Raw genomic sequence first — 19,652 nt, forward strand, 5'->3', positions numbered from 1 at the left:
GAGAACTGTCAAAACGCCAGAAAACAGCAATACAGTTCATTATTTAGTGCTGCATGATCAATGAGTCACCATCAAGGATATAGTAGAGGAAACAGGCTTCTTATACCACAGTGTGCACAATATTTTGGCAAACGAATTGGGCATGAAAAAAATAACTGCAAGGTGGGTGCCTTGAATGTTAACACTGATGCAGAAATGACAGAGAGCAGTGCTTTGCAAGCAGCATTTAATTTTAGAGCAAACAGACAAAAAAAAAAGTTCTTGAAGCGACTAGAAGCATTTGAAACGTGTTTATGGAGAAGAATGGAATGTGTGAAGTAGACAGACAATAAGAAATGAAGCTGTGTTGGAAAGAGTGGGTGAAAAAAGAATGATGCTGAAACTGATCAGAAAGAGGAAAAGAAATTGGCTGGGTCACTGGCTGAGAAGAAACTGTCTACTGAGAGATGCAGTGGAAGGAATAGTGAACGGAGAAGAAGATATCAGATGATAGTCGACATTAAGATATATGGATCATATGAGGAGAAAAATTGCAGGATGTTGTGAAGGAGAAACGTGGCAAGTTGAGGCGAAAGGTTCTTTTCCACCAAGACAATGTTCCAAGTCACAAATCCTTAGTTGCAATGGCTGCAATTTCAACGGCAGGATTTGAATTGCTGAGCCAGCCATCCTATTCACCAGATCTGGTACCCAGTGACTTCAGGCTATTCACATCTGTGTGGGAAGAAATTTTCATCCAATTATGAAGTCCGTAAGTCAGTGGTTTGCAGAAGAAATTTCCATATATTAGAGCAAGAGGGCCCTATAACTCTCTTGATTTAGAAGTTTTTTTTTTTTTTCAGAAAAATTTCCTTTTTTGCATCGTAAATTTTACGTATAATCGGTGTTTTCCAACGCCGAGGGAAATCTGCCACTATTCTGTAACTTTTCTTGTTTTTGTTTCGTTATATGACGTGATACCGAGAAACTATTTTTTTTTTTTTAGTTTTAATATTTGATTATACAAATTTAAATATAAATAGGTTATATCCTAGATTATATATACTATGATCTAGGGTTATATTAAAGAAAATCGAATATCAGACACAACCGAGGAACTCTTTATCATTATGGATTTCAAATTGAAGTCGTCGTTAACAGATGGCAGCTAGATTTTCAACGACGTGGCAGGATATTAGAACAACTGAATCTCGCAATTGCGTGGATACGTGACCATGACCACCAGGTGGCTCTAGTGATCATGAAAATAAAGCAAGATGGGATGCAGGATGGACGGAAGCTGCTGCGGAAGAATGATTGAAGTGCGGGAATTCACAGCCGAATGGGTAAATGGGCAGCATTGGACGTGTGTGAAATTTGTACATATTCTTCTCGTTTTGTGAACCTTCTGTCGTTATGTCATTTACTTGTTCATTAGAATTTAAGGTTAGTTTGGAAAAATGTCAGATTACTCGCGGTTAAGGTCGTAATAGTTACATAGACTGAATAATACTGTAAATATTGGATTTCAGGAATCAGTTGTTACGTAAGTGTTTAAACGTTTGAAACTTAGTGTATACATATTTCATATTCGCAAAAAGAGAGCAAGCAGTTGGGGTTAGCTATATAAGAATAAAAAGTAACGGCTCATTATCCAATCACCACTGCTGTTATATTGTGAAAATTTTGGAACACGGATTGCACCTACCAAATTATGTCTTAAAATACTAGAAAGAGCAGATTTGTCTGCGTTTGTCGAATGCGCATCATTATATTTACGAAAAGGCACTTTTCGGTGCCAATAATTTATTTTGTGTGCACAAGGTTGGAATTTTGAAGTAAGAGGGAAAGGGTGCAATCCTTGTTCTGGAGTTTATCCCCCGTTATTCTCTTTCACAATATAACAGGAGTGGTGATTGGATAATGAGCCGTTACTTTTTATTCTTATATAGCTAACCCCAACTGCTTGCTCTCTTTTTGCGAATATGAAATATGGGATAAACTCCAGAACATGGATTGCACCCTTTCCCTCTTACTTCAAAATTCCAACCTTGTGCACACAAAATAAATTATTGGCACTGAAAAGTACCTTTTCGTAAATATAATGATGCGCATTTTCCGAGAGAGAGCAATAGTAGTAGGGGAACCAGTGGACTCAAATTTAGTCAGACTGCTCAGTACACCCTCATCTGCTTGCCTTCTGGGGAGGAGTAAGACTGCCTCCTCGTATCTGAGGTGGAGTTCCACTAAGTCACATCTCTTCCCTCTGGCACTCGCTTTGCTACCAGAAGCCTGATCTACAGGTCTTCAAGCCGTGCAGGCAATTACAGCTTCCTGCTCCTTTCTTTGGCCATGCTTCTTTAACTTGCTTTTCTCCTGCCAGTAAATGGACTACAGATGGCGCCCTCTGTCATTGTATGAGGAGTGTGATCCTTGTTCAGAACCATTTATGGTACAGGTTTATCTTTGGCACACATTGAACTCCCAGGGAAATGTGTCCACAACCACAGATCCCCCTATGTAGGTGTAAGAATAAGTACTCTCGTATCCCAGGGCACACTTGAGGTATTAGGGACAGCCCAGCACCAAAGTGACTAGTTTAGCAATCTCAGGTCAGGGGATGCGCATTGTGTGATGGGGATCACTTTGACAGTGGAGGGGGGGAAATACCTACATATTTCGTACCGGAATTGTATAGGGTGCAGTTACTGCTGAAAGCTGTGGAATGTCCTCTAGCCTTAAAATCAGCTTTCTCTTACAAGATATGAAGTAGTTGGTGAGGTACAATGCATTAGTATTACAAATGAAACTAAGATAATGTAATAACAGTAAATTCTGATAATGTATTGCTTAGTCAACTTTATCCATCACAGTTTTAAAGTTGGGCCAGTGTCTTGTTCCTCAGTGTGCAGGCCAGCTCTTTCTGCTTGCGCCTGGGTGTCCGGACATCAGTTTAACGTAAATTGTGTGTTCTAAAATTTCACTGACTGTTGCGCATATCTTTGAAATTATTCAGAATTCTGAAGTGTTCGTATTTCAGAATCAGTTTCACGGCAATAGGCTAGGCTGTACCTGTAGACTTACAGCATTAAGTTGCTTCATATCTACATCTAGGATAGCCTGTACCTGTAGATTTTTATAATTAAAGATGGACTTTTGTTGATAGGGTTGCTTGTTATCTTACCTTTTTGGTGTAACACACAACACTTACCTAATTTTAGTTAAAGTAGGTAAAATTGTTTGTATTTTTCTTATGTGTCACAGTTTCTTTTCTAGACTTGATAACAGCGTTCTGATAAGGAAGAAAGGATGTGGAATTTTTTAAGGTCACCAATTACATTTTGTTGAGAACCATGGGGAACGCAGGCATGGAGAATGACACTGAACTGTCGGACAGTGGTAAGAAAATAAAAAAGTTTTATAAAAAATTACATTTTCATTAGAATACTGCGCTGCCTTGCACACACTTGACACGATGTTTGTAAATTTGTATCGCAGCTATGTAAACAGACCAAAAACACTTTGGATCATCGTTTTGGGATCAGTTTCTAGCCCATACATATAACACATTCAGACTTGGCAATTCACGCATGTAATACATTGACTATCACCACATTGCCCTTTCTGTAAATTGGATATCAACTTATCAATAAATTAGTGATTTAACTGCTTTTAATTGTTTTAATTGGGGCTGTTTTCCTTGTTGCTTGTTTGCCAGCAAATTAGCCATTTCATCTCCCTTCAGTCCTATATGTGATGGGATCGACTGTAAAACAACTTCTTTGTCTAATATTTCTGTATGGATACATTCCGAAGGGTTTATTGAATGTTTTTGCTTCTGTAAAGTCATGCAGTACTGTGTCTTTATCAAATTTCTGTCATCTGCTTAATAAATCTTCTAGAGCTATTTGAACTGCTTTAACTTGCCCATCAGAGGCTGTAGAATTTTAGCATACTGGTTTATAGTGGACAAACTCTGGACTTCGAAGTTTTTATATAACAATCAGAATTTAAAACTGCTGCAGCTCTTATTGAATTCCTGAAGGAAGGTGAATGTAAAGGTGCCCATACACGTATGAGTCTGGCTCTGCTTGGGTTGCAATGAGCCAGACTCGTCTGTGTGTAGGGCGCCATGGGCCAGAGTCCGGCTGGCCCACCAGGGCCTTCCTTGTGGCTCGACGCAGCACCAGCTCACTATTGGCTCATACATGCGTCCACACGTGATGTGAGTACATTCAAAAGAAAGAGCTATGACATGGGGCAACTTAACCCGGACTGTACATAAGTGAAGCAATATTCATAGACATCGTAATAAAACTGTCATGATAAGTTTCCCCTTGAAAGTCGATATTTTTTTTTCTATTTTTCTCTCTCTTTTCTCCTCCCACTCCCCTCTCCCCTCTCCCTCCTCCCCCTCTCTTTTTTGTTGATTCTGTACGTACTTTTTTTCTTTCTACTAGTTTCATTTTTTTTTCCTATTAGTTTCAACCTGGCCTGTTATTATTCGGTTGAGAAGCTTTTTTCATCTAGTCTGCTGTCAAAAAATCTGAAAGTTAGAATTTATAAAACATTTATATTACTGGTTGTTCTGTATGGTTGTGAAGCTTGGACTCTCACTTTGAGAGAGGAACAGAGATTAAGGTTGTTTGAGAATAAGGTTCTTAGGAAAATATTTGGGGCTAAGAGGGATGAAGTTACAGGAGAATGGAGAAAGTTACACAACACAGAGCTGCACGCATTGTATTCTTCGCCTGACATAATTAGGAACATTAAATCCAGACGCTTGAGATGGGCAGGGCATGTAGCACGTATGGGCGAATCCAGAAATGCATATAGAGTGTTAGTTGGGAGGCTGGCGGGAAAAAGACCTTTAGGGAGGCCGAGACGTAGATGGGAAGATAATATTAAAATGGATTTGAGGGAGGTGGGATATGATGGTAGAGACTGGATTTATCTTGCTCAGGATAGGGACCAATGGCGGGCTTATGTGAGGGCGGCAATGAACCTCCGGGTTCCTTAAAAGCCAATAAGTAAGTAAGTAAGTTTCAACCTGAGGTATCCTTCAATAATAAAATATTTACAAAAGCGTTCTAGTAAACCCTTCAAAGCAATTTAGGTTGGTAAAAAGAACAAAACAGACCTCTTAAATCAGTATTGTTTAAAAATGTTTCTTTTTTATGTTATAAACACATTTTCTCTTTCAGATCTATTTTAGGACATAAGGCTCAGGTTTAAAACTCCTTTTTACTCAATGTTGAGATGCTGTAGAAATGTATGTCTTGACAAGAAAAAAGTATATCTAATCTGTTGCAAAGCATAATGTTCAGTGAGTATTCTAAAAAAATCCTTCAATACTGAAATGTATAGAAGACCGTTCTAGTAAACCCTTCACAGGGATTTAGTTTGATAAAAAACATACAATTCTTTTACAGAACAGACTTCTGAAATCACTTTGTTTAAGCATTTTGTTATGTTGTAAGTACAATTCCTCTTTTAGTTGTATTTCAGGGCATAAGGGTTAAGTTTTACACCAGTACTATTCCTGTTCTGTTCCGTGTATATTGATGCATTCTTAAAATATTATTTGTGTGAAATTCCTGTATACTCCCAATGAATCACAGAAATGTAATGCCTGTTATATACTGTGGACTTACGAAGTTGTCCTGTGTTTGTTAGTGGATGATGGAGGTGCCAGGCTGGAGGGAGATGGGTTTTCCCTGCTGCCAGTTGAGCTCCACGAGTACATATGTAGCTTCCTTGATGGGCACACTCTTGGAATAGCGTCTTGTGTCAGCAAAAGCTGGAATAGGTATGCAGAGGTTTTATTGAATTGTTTTGTTTTTATTTCTTAGCATGTTGCAATATATGCTTACGAAACGTATTATTGTGACCTTCCTTCTTCAGTTATTTATATTGTTGGTTAATTAAAACTGTAGTAACAATTTTGTGGTTTAATTCTTATATAACTACAAGAATGTATTTTGTGTTGCATAAAACTGAAATATCTCGCAGACTTATCCTCGTACAAAATGGACAATGGCAGTTGCTGTTCATGTGCCAGTGAACTGTAGCCCACTGATTATTTTCTTAAATAGAAAAATATTTCTTTTTCTCGTTCGTAGTGTGCCATTTTACTTTTTTTCGTTTAGTCTACTGAAGCATAAGAAATGGTGTTTGCTGCTCTGATTAGTTGTATGCATACTCATGTTAGTTACTGAAGTAGTGTAAGTGTGAAGTGCATTGTGGGTCATCACTGCGTACACTGCATTGTAAGCTTAACTGTTCAAGTGTGAGGAATATATTCTGTTATTATTTATCCAAGTGTTTGTTGTTCTGAACTATAATGGCTGCAATTCTCCATTTTTTAGTATTGCATATAAAGGTCAGTTAACGTTTTTATTTGTTTCTTGTGCATCAGCTTCCAACTATGACATCGAGTGAAGGCAGTTCTATATAACAACAGGTCTAATACATCTTCAAATGTGACATTCCCATTACTAAACCGTGAATACTTGTGCACTAGCACTTAAAATTGCTTAAATATGTACCAAAAATAAAAATATATATATTCGGTAAAGATAATACCTATATCATTAATACTACAGATTTATTTACTGTAATATTTATTCTAAATAAATGAAGGTACTTATTTTTAATTAAATGCTTACACATTTTATGGAAATGTATTTAGTTTGATGCATTTTCTTTACTTTTTAGTCAAAATAATCGGTCTGTTATTGTTGTGGCAATAAAAACCAACAACTTGTCCAAGTTCTGTACAGTGATACTTCTCTTGTCTCTCAGAATTAATTCAAACATCGAGAGTGATCTCTTGTTGTCACATAAAGTGATCGGTGCATACTTAAATGCAGGAATTTACAGCTGAGGATGTTAGCAATTTCAGACATATGTTTATAGCCCAGATTATTGCCCAACACACACTGATTAAATCTGGCAGTCATTTCTTTACCTTGTGGTCTCACTTTCACTTCGTACACAATTGCGATGCTGCTCCATTATGAAGATATCAGCACCACATATGGCAGCTCATTCCACAAAGTACGGTATAATAAACTATAATTAAATTTGTACAAATTATGGGGATTATACTCCACAAAACTATGGTGTACAGTTGTACTTTATTACTCCATATTTACAAATTACAAGTGGAGTTACTACTGTTCTGTTCCACAAAAGTATTAGCATTGTATTGGTTCTTATATCTATACTTGTAGAGCTTTCTCTACCAGTCAAAATAAACGAATATTGGTAATACAAAAGCATCTTCAAATAATTTTATTAGTGTTATATCGACATATAATTTATGAAATATGTGATCTACTGTAGTGGCAGTGAAAGTGATGGGGTGATAATGAAAATCATAGAGTTTATAAAGAAGTAATAAATTTACAATCTAAAACAGAATTTGTGTATAATGAACGTTTTAGTGTTATAGAGGCGAAAGAACAGAGGATTGTTGCTAGCACAGTCTGGTAACTAAAATTGGCACTAGTACAATTTATATGGAACCAAAACATAGGATTACCTTGAAAAAATTTTTCTCGCGTTATATTATCAAAAATACACTATAAACCAGCGCTGGTTACAATGAGGAAGCCAGAAACCCTCGCCCATAACCTTTTCACTTACACTGCCTTATAAAAAATACACGGTAGCCACTGTGCATTGGTGATGGATTTCAGGCATCCGGCAAGAGCTGCAAGTTCAAGCCTTATACAATTCATCACTCAGCTGTACTTACTTCCTGTGTATTCGTCTCAGCCTGAGAAGGTGCAGTGGGGAGTTAAGGGGAAATCTGCAGTGCCTCAATTGAGTTAATAGTGCCCAGGCCTGTTATAAATTATCAGAATTGCAAAGCAATATGATAACGGAGTTCAGAAAAATATTTTAGTAACATTAATTTTTCCCATAGTTCCATAAATAAGATATTAGAAATAAGGGAGATGAACATAGCTTTATTATATATATGTTATCACATTGTGACATCACTTGTACATATTTACTAGTAATGTATGCTGTTACACATACCGTAATTTTGTGGAATAGAAAGATACGACTTCAACTTTACAGTAGTTTTCAGTTGCAGTTTGTAATGTGCTACACCATACTCTTGTGGGATAAGGCCCAGCATTACCTGTTCTGTTCTTCTGGATGGTAACGCCTTTATTCACGCCAAAAGCTTGAAATAAATTTCTTTATATAAGTTGTTGTTGGATCAGTGTGATTGTAGATCTCTTCTAATAAATGTTCATCATATTCTTTGCTTGTATTCTGAGGCCAAATAATAAATAAGGATTACTGACTAGAAGTTCTCACTCACTGAAGGATGGCCATTTTTCATGTTTCGTCCATTTTGGTGGGGAAGCAAATCATCGCATCACCCAGGGTTGTCAATGCCTATTTTACCTATATTTAACTCCCTATGCCTTCTGGCTTTTTCTAAAACAAAAATTTCCCTTGAAAGGGAAGGGATTGCAGATGAAGTGTTTGCTGGGAAGAGCAGCTGTCCTAGGTATGCTACTTGTACTGAACCAGTTCATGTCTTACCTACACGATCTCATTGTAATTCAGTTTGTGAAGTTCTCAAAATCCTACTTTTTATTTCTTCAGGGCAATTTCTTCGTTTCAAGGACTGTGGCAGAAAAAATGTTTGGAACTTGGTACTGGACCTCTTGGAAAGGAAACTGACTGGAAGGAACTTTATGCCAAGTACTGGCCACTTGTTTGCAGCATTAAGGAAGGAACTGCTTTTCAACACAAACGTGTAAACACTAGTCACTTCTTGAGAGGCCCTTCCTACACCGCTGTGGCTTACTGCTATGGCTATGTCTTGGCTGGTAAGTATCATGTCAACAATATTATCATTTATACTTATTCACATGATGAAATAATTTACTATGCATCTAAATAAGAATATGCACTACAGTTTTCTAGATCGTACACAAAGGCAGTCTTTATAGTGGCAAAGGATGCATTAAACATACCCTGGCTGTGTTTGTAGACTTCGGAGATATAAGGCTGGGTGCTGATATGCACAGTAGTTCGATTGCATGCATTGACATGCAACTAAAGGGTTTGTGTTATGACTGAAACTGTTCAGTCATGCAACCATGTGATTTCGTGTTGCATTATTCAGGCATAATAATAATAATAATAATAATAATAATAATAATAATAATAATAATAATAATAATAATAATAATAATAATAATAATAATGTTTTATTTTCGCTGGCAGAGTTAAGGCCATAAGGCCTTCTCTTCCACTCAACCAGCCTTAATCAATACAATACATAAATTTAAATTACAAATATTTACACTACACTTAAAAGGTTCTCCAGCAATATTCTTCACTACATATTTATTTAAATTTAGATAAATCTATAAGGTAAAGTAGTAACTTAATTTATGAGCTAATTTAATTTAATGAATTATAATTAATTTAATATTTGAAATAGCTAGTAAAATGATGAAAATTAATTTAATATACGCTTACTAGGACTATGTTACAGGGAGAATATATATATATTTCTATTTCTATAATGAGAATATTAATGTAATTGCCATTAGAGGTTTTGTGGTCATCACGGGAATGTGTCCTCTTCATTGCGACGAAGATTGTGCAAACTTTGCCTAAAAATGTGAAATATTTACATTTTGACTTTTGATCACTAAATAGCAGAAATATTTCTCAAGTCACCTTCTGAAAAGGAGTAACAAAGGAAATTACAAACTGGAATGGTTGTCTGGGCCAGGAGATGAGAACTGTTTATCGAAGTAATTTTTCGATGTTATTTGTTTTGGTAAAATAATTCCAGTTGTATATAATTATAGACAACAGTTTTATTGGCCAGATATTATGTAATGTAGTGCGATGATGTCTGTAACTTAAGTTCTGTGGAAATTGAGTTTGCACCTAATCGATGTTTTTGATTGTCCTGTTGAAGCGGAAGGCACCGTGTTTGGAATCTGGAGAATTAAGGACAACAAGGCCGTGGCGATAGCGTTCATGGACCGCAAGGTGTCCTGTCTCTGTGTCACTCCAGACGCACAGATGCTCGCAGTCGGCTGCCACCGAGGCCTCATCAAAACATGGACGCTTACTGTGGGATCTCACAGCTTCACCAAGAGATCTTTCAAGGAGTACCAAGGTCACACAAACAACATACTCTGCATTCATATGAGCACGGAGGCGGATCTCTTGGCCAGTGGTGCGCATGACGGAACTGCCAAAGTGTGGTGCCTTAGTTCTGGCCAGCTTCTCAAGTCTCTGTTGGCCACTTCGTATGTTGGCCAGGTTACGATTTATCCCTGTGTAGGAAGTGTTAATTCTGCAACTTCGTTTGAGGAGAAACATTCCTTGCTCGTGATGGACGATGTGGACATCTGTATATATTCGTGGTCAAGAAACGCGAAAGATGATAGTCAGTATGGAGACATAGATTCGATGGAAGACGACGTTGTAGTGTTCTATAAACAAGACATTGGCGCACGCAGATCCCGATATCACGTGCACGATGGGAAATTTTATTATGTTCAAGGAACAGCAATTTCAGTGTACTGTTTGAGGAAGAAAGTAGAGCTGAATCAGATACAACTTGGGTTTGTTAACGGTGATCTCCTGGCAGTGGGCGACAATTATGCTATGGTGACGATATGGGATTCCATGGCAGGAGAACTGGTGTTCTCAGTTGTGAATTTGGGAAGAAGAAAATTGTTTGGGCGCTTCGTTGTACCTGGGTAAGCATTGTTCTGAATTGAATATAAAGATTTTGTGCCATGTCTGATTGCTAGAAATAGTGTTATTGCAGTGGAGGAAACATAATAATGTTGCCTCAGGATATCATGAGTCATGACTGCTTTGAGTTTCTTGGTTACCCTGTAGTGCTTGAGTTCACGCAATATGATATATATTGAAATCCAGATGAGAAAAATATTCAGGTAAACAAACATTTGATGCAAAATGAATTATGCCACTGTGACGTTACATGATTCGTCATCTTATTGCGGTATGGGAACTCTCCACGTGCATTCGGTACAGTCCGTTAATATGGAAATTAGTTTCAGTTACTATGAAGACAGGCATTGAATTATGTAATGCATTTTTATAATAACTTGTTGATGATTAGTTCGATTTTTGCAGATAACGATGTGGAGGTAAATAAACATTTGATAATTTAAGTGGTGATGAAGATATAGTCCTAAGTCACACAGACAAAATTTAACACGAGAGCATATTAAAGGTTTACAGTCCAATGCTATTACTTGTGGTATCTTAATTTCTTTGGCGTATACTTAATATAATTTATTCAGTAATTTTTATAATATTTTACTAGTAGTTTTTTCATATGTGTAAGAAATAAACTCTCACATAAAACCATTTTTGTTAAAAGTGTGGTTTTGGACTATCTCATTCCACCATCCTACACAGTCGTCTTCATGCAGGGTCCACCACGCTGTTTATGTTCAGTATAATATTAATAATGTTTATATGCTTAGGCACGCACAGAAGAGAGAACTTTGTAGGGTTACGAAAAAGGGAGACAGCGAGCTTCGGCACTACATGCGAAATGTTATAGATTAGATTAGGTAGCGACACAACAGTATGGGCTAAGGGAATCCTGCCTACTTTAAACAATGGATTGTGGTAACCTATATCTGCGTTCTAAACATACCTCGAATTTTAACTTACTCCACTTCTGTCTACAATGAAATTCTCATAAGAAACTGCAAACTAATTTCTAGCGTGTACATCATCACTTATCACCACTAGCCAATAGGAGTATACGCATGACGTACAATGGTGTGAGAGGTGGCAAAACTCCATTCTTTTGTTTATCTAGAATTGAGAATAGATATTTCACTTTGTGGTGTCAGCTCTCTTATGACCTTGTTGCTGTGAAGTGTTTGTTGTTTCTCTGAATCCGTAGAGATAAGAAGTCGGGAGATCTAAGCATAATCGTAAGTTTACTTCCACCTGTCTTATCATATCTTACACTACGATTGTTTACATGTGTCACTCAACCCGACACTTGCTCCCAACAAGGGACTACCGTCACAAAGTGATGCACTCTGGTTGCTGTTGACTTAGTTCTGGCACTCCCACCTTCAAAATAGCTGCTCCCTCCAGTGATGTGCTTGTTTCAACGTTGCTAGTGCAGCTGTGCTGGTTTATTTTGAACAAGATCAGACTGATATTATCATGTAATGAAAGCCAACAAATTCTTGTTGAGAAATTGTTCCTTGAACAAGATCAGACTGATATTGTCATGTAATGGAAGCCAACAAATTCTTGTTGAGAAGATGTTCCTTGGACAAGATCAGACTGATATTGTCATGTAATGGAAGCCAACAAATTCTTGTTGAGAAGATGTTCCTTGGACAAGATCAGACTGATATTGTCATGTAATGGAAGCCAACAAATTCTTGTTGAGAAATTGTTCCTTGAACAAGATCAGACTGATATTGTCATGTAATGGAAGCCAACAAATTCTTGTTGAGAAGATGTTCCTTGGACAAGATCAGACTGATATTGTCATGTAATGGAAACCAACAAATTCTTGTTGAGAAATTGTTCCTTAAACAAGATCAGACTGATATTGTTATGTAATGGAAGCCAGTTCTTGTCGAGAAGATGTTCCTAGTGAATTTTTGGTATAGATTGCTTCTTATTAATGTGGTGAACTGTACAGTTCCCAAATAGTCTAAAAATACTTCCATTGAGACTTAATTTTTCGACCTGCGGTGGCTGCATTTATTGCATTGTAAAACTGAGGGAGATCCCATTAGTTAATTTCGTTACTTCGACATGTGGGCGTGAAGCCAGCAGCCGGCTGGTCGGTCTAGGCCCTTCACGGGCTGTAGCGCCACGGATTATTATTATTATTATTATTATTATTATTATTATTATTATTATTATTAATTGTAAATGAATAGCTATGAAGAGATCAGCGCATAAGTGTTCAAACTGAGCACCGAATACATGTAACAACTCTAATATTGTTGTTGCAAAGATTTATGCCGAATATGCAATTCTATTTTCGTAAACTTTTTTAAGCATCTACTTTCTGCTTCTCTGTAACTCAACTGAATGTACAGTTATGGCTGATTTCTGTGTAACTGAGGCCGGAAACACAAGGCACCTTGGGTATACAGTGCTGCCGCACAGTCAATTGTTATCGAAGAAAATACAGAGCATGTTCATAATTACCCCAAATTTACATTTCCTCCAAATAGCCCTACATCATGATGCCCAGCAAGAAGAGGCTGGAAATGTTTGAAAATGGCGCAGACGATGCTGAAACTACTCACATAGTTTTAGTACCTACTCAAGTTTCAATAATTAACACAGCAATTACATTATTAAAAGTTGTTACCGTATTAGTGTCATCAGTTACTAATTTTGGTCTTAAACTTTATTTAATAGGTCTGCTAGGTTATCTCTGTGGTAGCGCACTTGCCTCCAGACTAGATGCCTGGGCTCGATTCCCAGCAGGGTCAGAGGTTTTCATGTAAAATTTCTACCTCTGGACATGACAGTGCACAACTTCTAATCACTAGATTGTGCACCAGTATGTCTGGGTTAAATCCCAAATCTGCCCGCAGTGCATATGAAGAGAAGGCATATGTCACTATTGACAGTGACTCATCCATCTGATGGCAGGCCTCCCGTGCTATTCGACAGGAGTAGGCTATGTGCCGGCAATGGACTTCTTCTTCTCCCTTCCTCATCTTCGTCATCATATATATTATTTTAATGTACCGAAGTACATATGATATTTCCATGCAGATATTCTGCGTCATCATACGATGAAAGAGTAATGGAACAGAGAAAAATTCTCTCTGGTATCCAATGTGGCTTAGTGGATAAAGCATCAGCACGTAGAGCTGAAAACCTGGGTTCAAATCCTGGTGCCGGAGAGAATTTATCTCCGTTCCATTACTCTTTCTTCGACATCATCCTTATACCTATTCCCTACATGACACATACACTCAACCTAGTACGCTACATCACTTTCCACAGATAGAATCGCTCACAATGTGGTCAACCAAAGTGGTGTGCAACTTGAAAATGGCTCACAGTCCTGCCATCTATCCGCAATATGCGGAACTCGAATCACTTAAGTGAAGTGGGTAAGCATTGGAAGCACACACACATACACACTTTGTGTAATAGAATACATGTTTTATCTTTTCAATGTATTTTTTTTTTTTGTTACTGTATTATTTATTGTAAATGTCCTTGTTTAAATGTATTTTCTCGTGTAATTTAACGTTATTAATTAGTTTAACTGCAGATTTAAAATGTTTATACATTTATACATTTCTGGTGGTGTGGAAGAGAAGGTCTGATGGCCATAACTCCACCAGAATAAGTACTGCATAGGGGAGATACACGATTTCCGTGTTTCCGTGAATACCTATAGAAGATCTGCAAGACTACTGAGAATAGCGGAGGAGGTTTGACCTGGATCACCTTTGTACATTACATGACTGTTGTGAAAACAATCAGTTACACAGAATGATAACCTTTCAATACTATTATTATTATTTATTGTTATTACTATTATTATTACTACTATTATATTATTATTATTTCTTTCAGTTTATATTATTGTATCATTTGTGCTAGACTACTATTGGCCAACGTCTGTCGACCAACACATTAATATTAATAATAAATAATGACATTATTATTGTTGTTGTTTTGTACTTGTTGCAGTTTGGTGAATGTGGCCGTAGGAGAGAAAGAATGGTTGAACTCTCTTGCAGCCAGGAAGTATCATGATGTGATATTTGTTGCTACAGACATCAATGTCCGTGAAACTCCACATATTAATGTCTACTCCTGGCGGAATTTAGAAGAAGCTGAATCTTCGTCGAAACTCACCTTTGTAAAAATGTTAAAAAAGAGTTACAGCCGCTTCAAGCTGGCTTTTGCTGGTGATGGCTGAAGGAATGTCTTGGTTCAGGTACTGGCATGACCTAGTCCAGTGATTTCACTTTTCTTAAAGGGCTACGTGGAATATTTAATGTTTAGGTATAGATCAGCGGTCAGAAATCATTACTTAATACTCAAATGCTTAAGAAATAGATTTATTTTTATTTAAATTTACTTAATTACAACTTCGAAAATACTTTTTATGACACGGAATATTTATTGAGAGTAACTTCTGTTTTATAATAAATTTGTTAACCAACATGGTTACATGTACCGGTATTTTATATTTAAATTTACCATATTCAAAAACATCTTAATTGGACTAACGAGCATGACATTCACGGAATTATTACTAAAATGAGCCCTGAATAACACATTTCAAATTATAAGCTACCTGGGTCTAACTCAGGTAACATTGCTTTCACTTTGTCAGAAATATTATTTGTCTGTGAGAGTGTTAAAACAAAATAATTTTTTTTATAAATAGGCCTACATAGAGCAGTTTGACAGTGTAAGTTGATGAAACTTGCCTCAAAATCATTTACAGTCTTGCAAAAAAAATCAGCTTTTCACTGGATGCGAGCACAAATTCTTTTGTTTCATTTTCCTGACAATTCTCCAGACATTTAACAAATAACTTGGGTGAACAATTTTCTGTTGAAAGAAGTAATATTTATCAGAAAAAGATATGACTTGAAGTTTTGGAAGTTTTCTACCAGGTTTATAACAATTTTATTTTTACCGTGCAGTTTTATATTTAACATGTTCAAATGACTAAACATACAGGATCTTAAAAATGCCTCTTTCAGCATAAAGTCTTCAAAATTGAAGATAATAATATGCTCTAATGTTCTCATTATTTTGTTTAAAAAATATTACATTTCAATTTTTAAGTTGCATTATTTCTTTCTCTTTGCTTAGCCATGTTAAATCATTGTGTAACAAAACATTATCAAAGGCTCCCTAGCAACAAGTAATGCTCCACACAGTTCCGCGATTTTCTCCACAGTCAAGTTTAGTTTGCCACTCAAAACAGTTTGATGGGCAATTGGGCTATATGTTTTGATTAATGGCTTTTAACCTTAGCTTTTCCCATCATCGAAAGAGCCATAAATAAATTTTCTGCAAATCAAGTTAGTTAATGTCCAGGAAGTCACATACCTACTTATTAAAAATGTTTCTTCGGCATTGGTAGCAAACACTAAAATTCTATAAATATTTCATCATCATCATCATCATCATCATCATCATATTCCAGGCACGAAATTAGGCCATTGTTAGCCTGTTTCGGTTCCAGCTATACAGGATGCAATAGACGTTTCTGTGGACTTCCAGGTCGTCGTCGTCCTTGAGGATGGTATTTTAGCATTTCTTGGGGTGTCCGGCCAGCTTCCATACGAGAAATGTGTTCAAGCCATCTATTTCTGTATTCTGTAATTTTTTCTTCTAATGTTTGCATGTTGAGTTCCTGCAGTATATCCTCACTGACAGAAAACGAACAAATACTGAAAGTTGAGTTATCAATAGCAACAGACATGAATTTATATTTCTTAAATTACTTGTCAAATTTTGAAAATATATTTATTCAGCTGTTCAACTTGTTGCTTGCAGTATTGTTGCAATGAAAGATTTGCTTAAATAATTGAAAATAGCCTTTTGAGATGTATCCTGCCTATAAGAACTGACTGAATTAGAAATGAAGACAGACAAAAATTCAACATATCCAATCTTGTAGATGAAATAAAGAAATACCAATAAATGGAGCATGTTGAAGGAATGAACGACAAATTCCGCAAACAACTTTACAGTTACAGAACTGTGAGGACGTGAGGCAAAGGTCGTCAGGTTTAGATTCTTGAAGATTAATCCTGGAGTTGATATAGTCTTCCTCTGACATCATCAGAAAGCTGTTCCACAAAGCAAACATGCAATCTTCAGAATCAGAGCATGGTTTGTCATGTTGTGTTAGTCCAGGTTAGTTCATTGTGATGTATTTTTATGCATAACAGAGGACGATCTGCAGTAGTTTGCACATAAATGGACAGATGGCGATGTTGTAAACATGCCGCCTAATGCGGTATTTTTCTCGAACGACCACAGTAAACATAATGGAAGAGCATCTTTTTTCAGTGTTAAAAAGAATAAATACTTACTTACCTGTGCATTAGTTTTTTTAACTCTTCTTTAACCCATGTTACATCTCTGTTTCTGTGTAACTGGTTACTAGACTGATTCGTAAATTCAGCATTACTCAGTATTGTGGTACTGACGTCACAAATTTGTTGCTTGTGATTGGTTTGTAACTTCAACAGTCACACTGAAATTTTAGCAGACCAATTGTCATGTATATTGTGGAAGAATGCAGCTCACGCCTTCTGGTGGGATGAGTAATTATTAACTATTGGATATTCGTCGGAAAGCTTTCCAAAGAAAATGAATGTCACAGTTCTGAAATAGTGGAATAATGACGTAAGAAAGGAAACCACTTTCTTTTTTGTGGCACGTTAAGCACGCCAGTTGAGATTTTGCTGAAGTCTGGTTTCTGTGACCCATCTCAGGGCATAGTGTCCTCTAAGAACATTATGCAAGTAAAATGTACTTGGAAAAAATATTTCGCCTAATGTATTTTTGGAAATGACATCTGAAAGATGTTTGCTCCACGGGAATCGTTGATCTGGTCTCTTAAAAATTGACGAGTAATACAGATTTATTACAGCAGTGTGGCCTCTTCAACTTCTAGCATAGTAATGAAATACTTTGTGAATGCAGTTTTCAAAATGAAAAATCTTACGGACAGTAATAAGACAGAACTTTTATGTGACAGATTTTACATCTTTCTCTCTCTGTCAAAGATTTTTTTATTTTCATTGGCAGTAAACACACAAAGAAGGGATGGGACCACGTGAACTCTTTAATTCAGTACGACTTGACGAATTAACAACTGTACTGAAGTTTCTTTAGTTGTGCCATTTGTAAGAAGTGTTGGAAGTACTTAGAGGTCATTGATTTGAAAGTGACCTGTACCAGTGAATGTAATGTTCTTGTAGGGAAGAATGCTGATCCAGGACTGTTCTTGGATATAAGTTTGATTCCTGCTTGGACTGATCAACTGGTTGGGTTTTTTCCGAAGTTTTATCCAACAATAAGGCAAATGTCAGGTAATCTATGGCGAATCCTCGGCCTCATCTCACTATCACCAATTCCTAATAATTGATACAGCATCGATAAGTAAGCAACTGAAAATGCTTAGCTGCTGTAGACACTTATCAGTATTTAAACTTGAAATGGAAGCTTTAAAAAGAAGCTCATCAGTCAATGTAAGTGATTAAGGAAGCCTCGTCACAGGAGAGGCAGTCACTGTGCAGAGCTTTAGTCCTTGTTTGATTTTCAGTGTAATAAAATAGTGACCGAGTTAATGTGCAGTTGTTAAGCTAGTTTGTTGTTGACATGTGAGATGGATATCTTTCATACATTGTTTTAGACTTGTGTCATTGACAGAATTTGTACTTGTACAAACAAATGTTTTATATTTTTGGACTTATATATGCAATTATATTGCAAAATATGTATCAATATAAATTCTTGAATCTCTCTAGGCTTATTTTTCTTTCTCCATCTTCCTTATTCTGGAAATGTTGTGAAGTACGTCTTCCATCCTCTGAGGACTTGGCTTAAATATGTTTATTGGGGCTTTAAGGGGGATTGCTGCAGTCCTGCATAGGAGTACTTGCCTGTGCTTGAGGTACTGTGACATAAAGCCTGTTATATCTGTAGTGCTCGGAAAAGTGGCACAAGTCAAAAATGTTAATTTTACAAAAGAAGGAAAAAAAACTGTCTTTACACTGGTTTATTCGATTTGATTTTCTTCTGTATGAATTATTGTAATGGGAGAAATACTTACATCTCTTTTCCCAAGCGAGCAGATGTTCCGTAAGTTGTCAATAAATTAATAAAAAATGTTTGTGGAAACTGACTTATGCCACTTTTCCCAGCACTGCAGATATTAAATGAAGCAACTTACAGACTGTGGACTGGAAAATCTAGTTCAGAGAATGGGAGCATCTGCACTGGGTAATGATGTAACAGTTCTTGCAGAAAACGCATCTAAAGATGGTATATGAAAGAAGCAGTGTCATCAGTAGAAGTGAATCACCATAGTCTCCACCCATAGAGTCATAACCATTAGTCACCTCACCTAAGAGCCAATTGATTAGTATCTGAAATTGAGACATGCATCCTGCCTAAGATTTTTCCGTTGTTTTCCTAAGGTGCTAAGACAAATGTCGGGATGAGCCCTAAGAGAAATGGGCCACGGACCTGCATGCCCTTCCCACATAAATTCTCGACATAGATGCCCTGGTTCAGCTTCCATATATTACCCTGTTACATGAGCGAGGGTACTTAACTCTATTCGCTGAACCTTTCCCTGTGCAGACTTAACAGCCCCCAGCATTTCTTCTTCTGAGCTGCAGTCAGCTCCTCCCCTCCTCTCCCCTCCCCGTATGTGGTAACTAAGAGGTTATGTCCATTTTCGGCTTTTCCCCTTCAACATTTTTAGAGCTCTTTCAGTGGAACAGCGAAATCCGAAGTGAGACAAGTGGTTAACAGGCTTGGATCTCACATATTCAGTTCCTCTCAACCCCGAACTCCCTTTTGAAGGACGCGTTTTTGTGTACCCTTTAAAATTTCTCCTTCTATTTCCCCTCTCATTC

The 19,652-nt window shown here is 36.9% G+C and overlaps 1 protein-coding gene across 6 annotated transcripts; it reads left to right on the forward strand.

Annotated features, from left to right (window-relative positions):
- Window positions 1–1,198: 1,198 nt before the first annotated feature.
- LOC138697498 (F-box/WD repeat-containing protein 2-like) lies at window positions 1,199–18,531 on the forward strand. Of its 6 annotated transcripts, none has more exons than XM_069822790.1 (6): window positions 1,199–1,325; window positions 3,244–3,378; window positions 5,656–5,788; window positions 8,611–8,837; window positions 9,947–10,739; window positions 14,722–18,531. In XM_069822790.1, exons 2-6 carry the CDS (start codon window positions 3,333–3,335, stop codon window positions 14,951–14,953), a joined length of 1,431 nt encoding a protein of 476 aa, XP_069678891.1. In that variant the 5' UTR covers window positions 1,199–1,325; window positions 3,244–3,332; the 3' UTR covers window positions 14,954–18,531. The 6 variants fall into 6 exon arrangements, with proteins under 6 accessions (XP_069678891.1, XP_069678893.1, XP_069678895.1 ...); XM_069822792.1 differs by having other exon boundaries at window positions 1,213–1,325; window positions 3,256–3,378; XM_069822789.1 differs by having other exon boundaries at window positions 1,222–1,525.
- The last annotated feature ends 1,121 nt before the right edge of the window (window positions 18,532–19,652 follow it).

The sequence above is a fragment of the Periplaneta americana genome, chromosome 4, assembly GCF_040183065.1.
Source record: "Periplaneta americana isolate PAMFEO1 chromosome 4, P.americana_PAMFEO1_priV1, whole genome shotgun sequence".
NCBI classification, from domain to species: Eukaryota; Metazoa; Arthropoda; class Insecta; order Blattodea; family Blattidae; genus Periplaneta; species Periplaneta americana.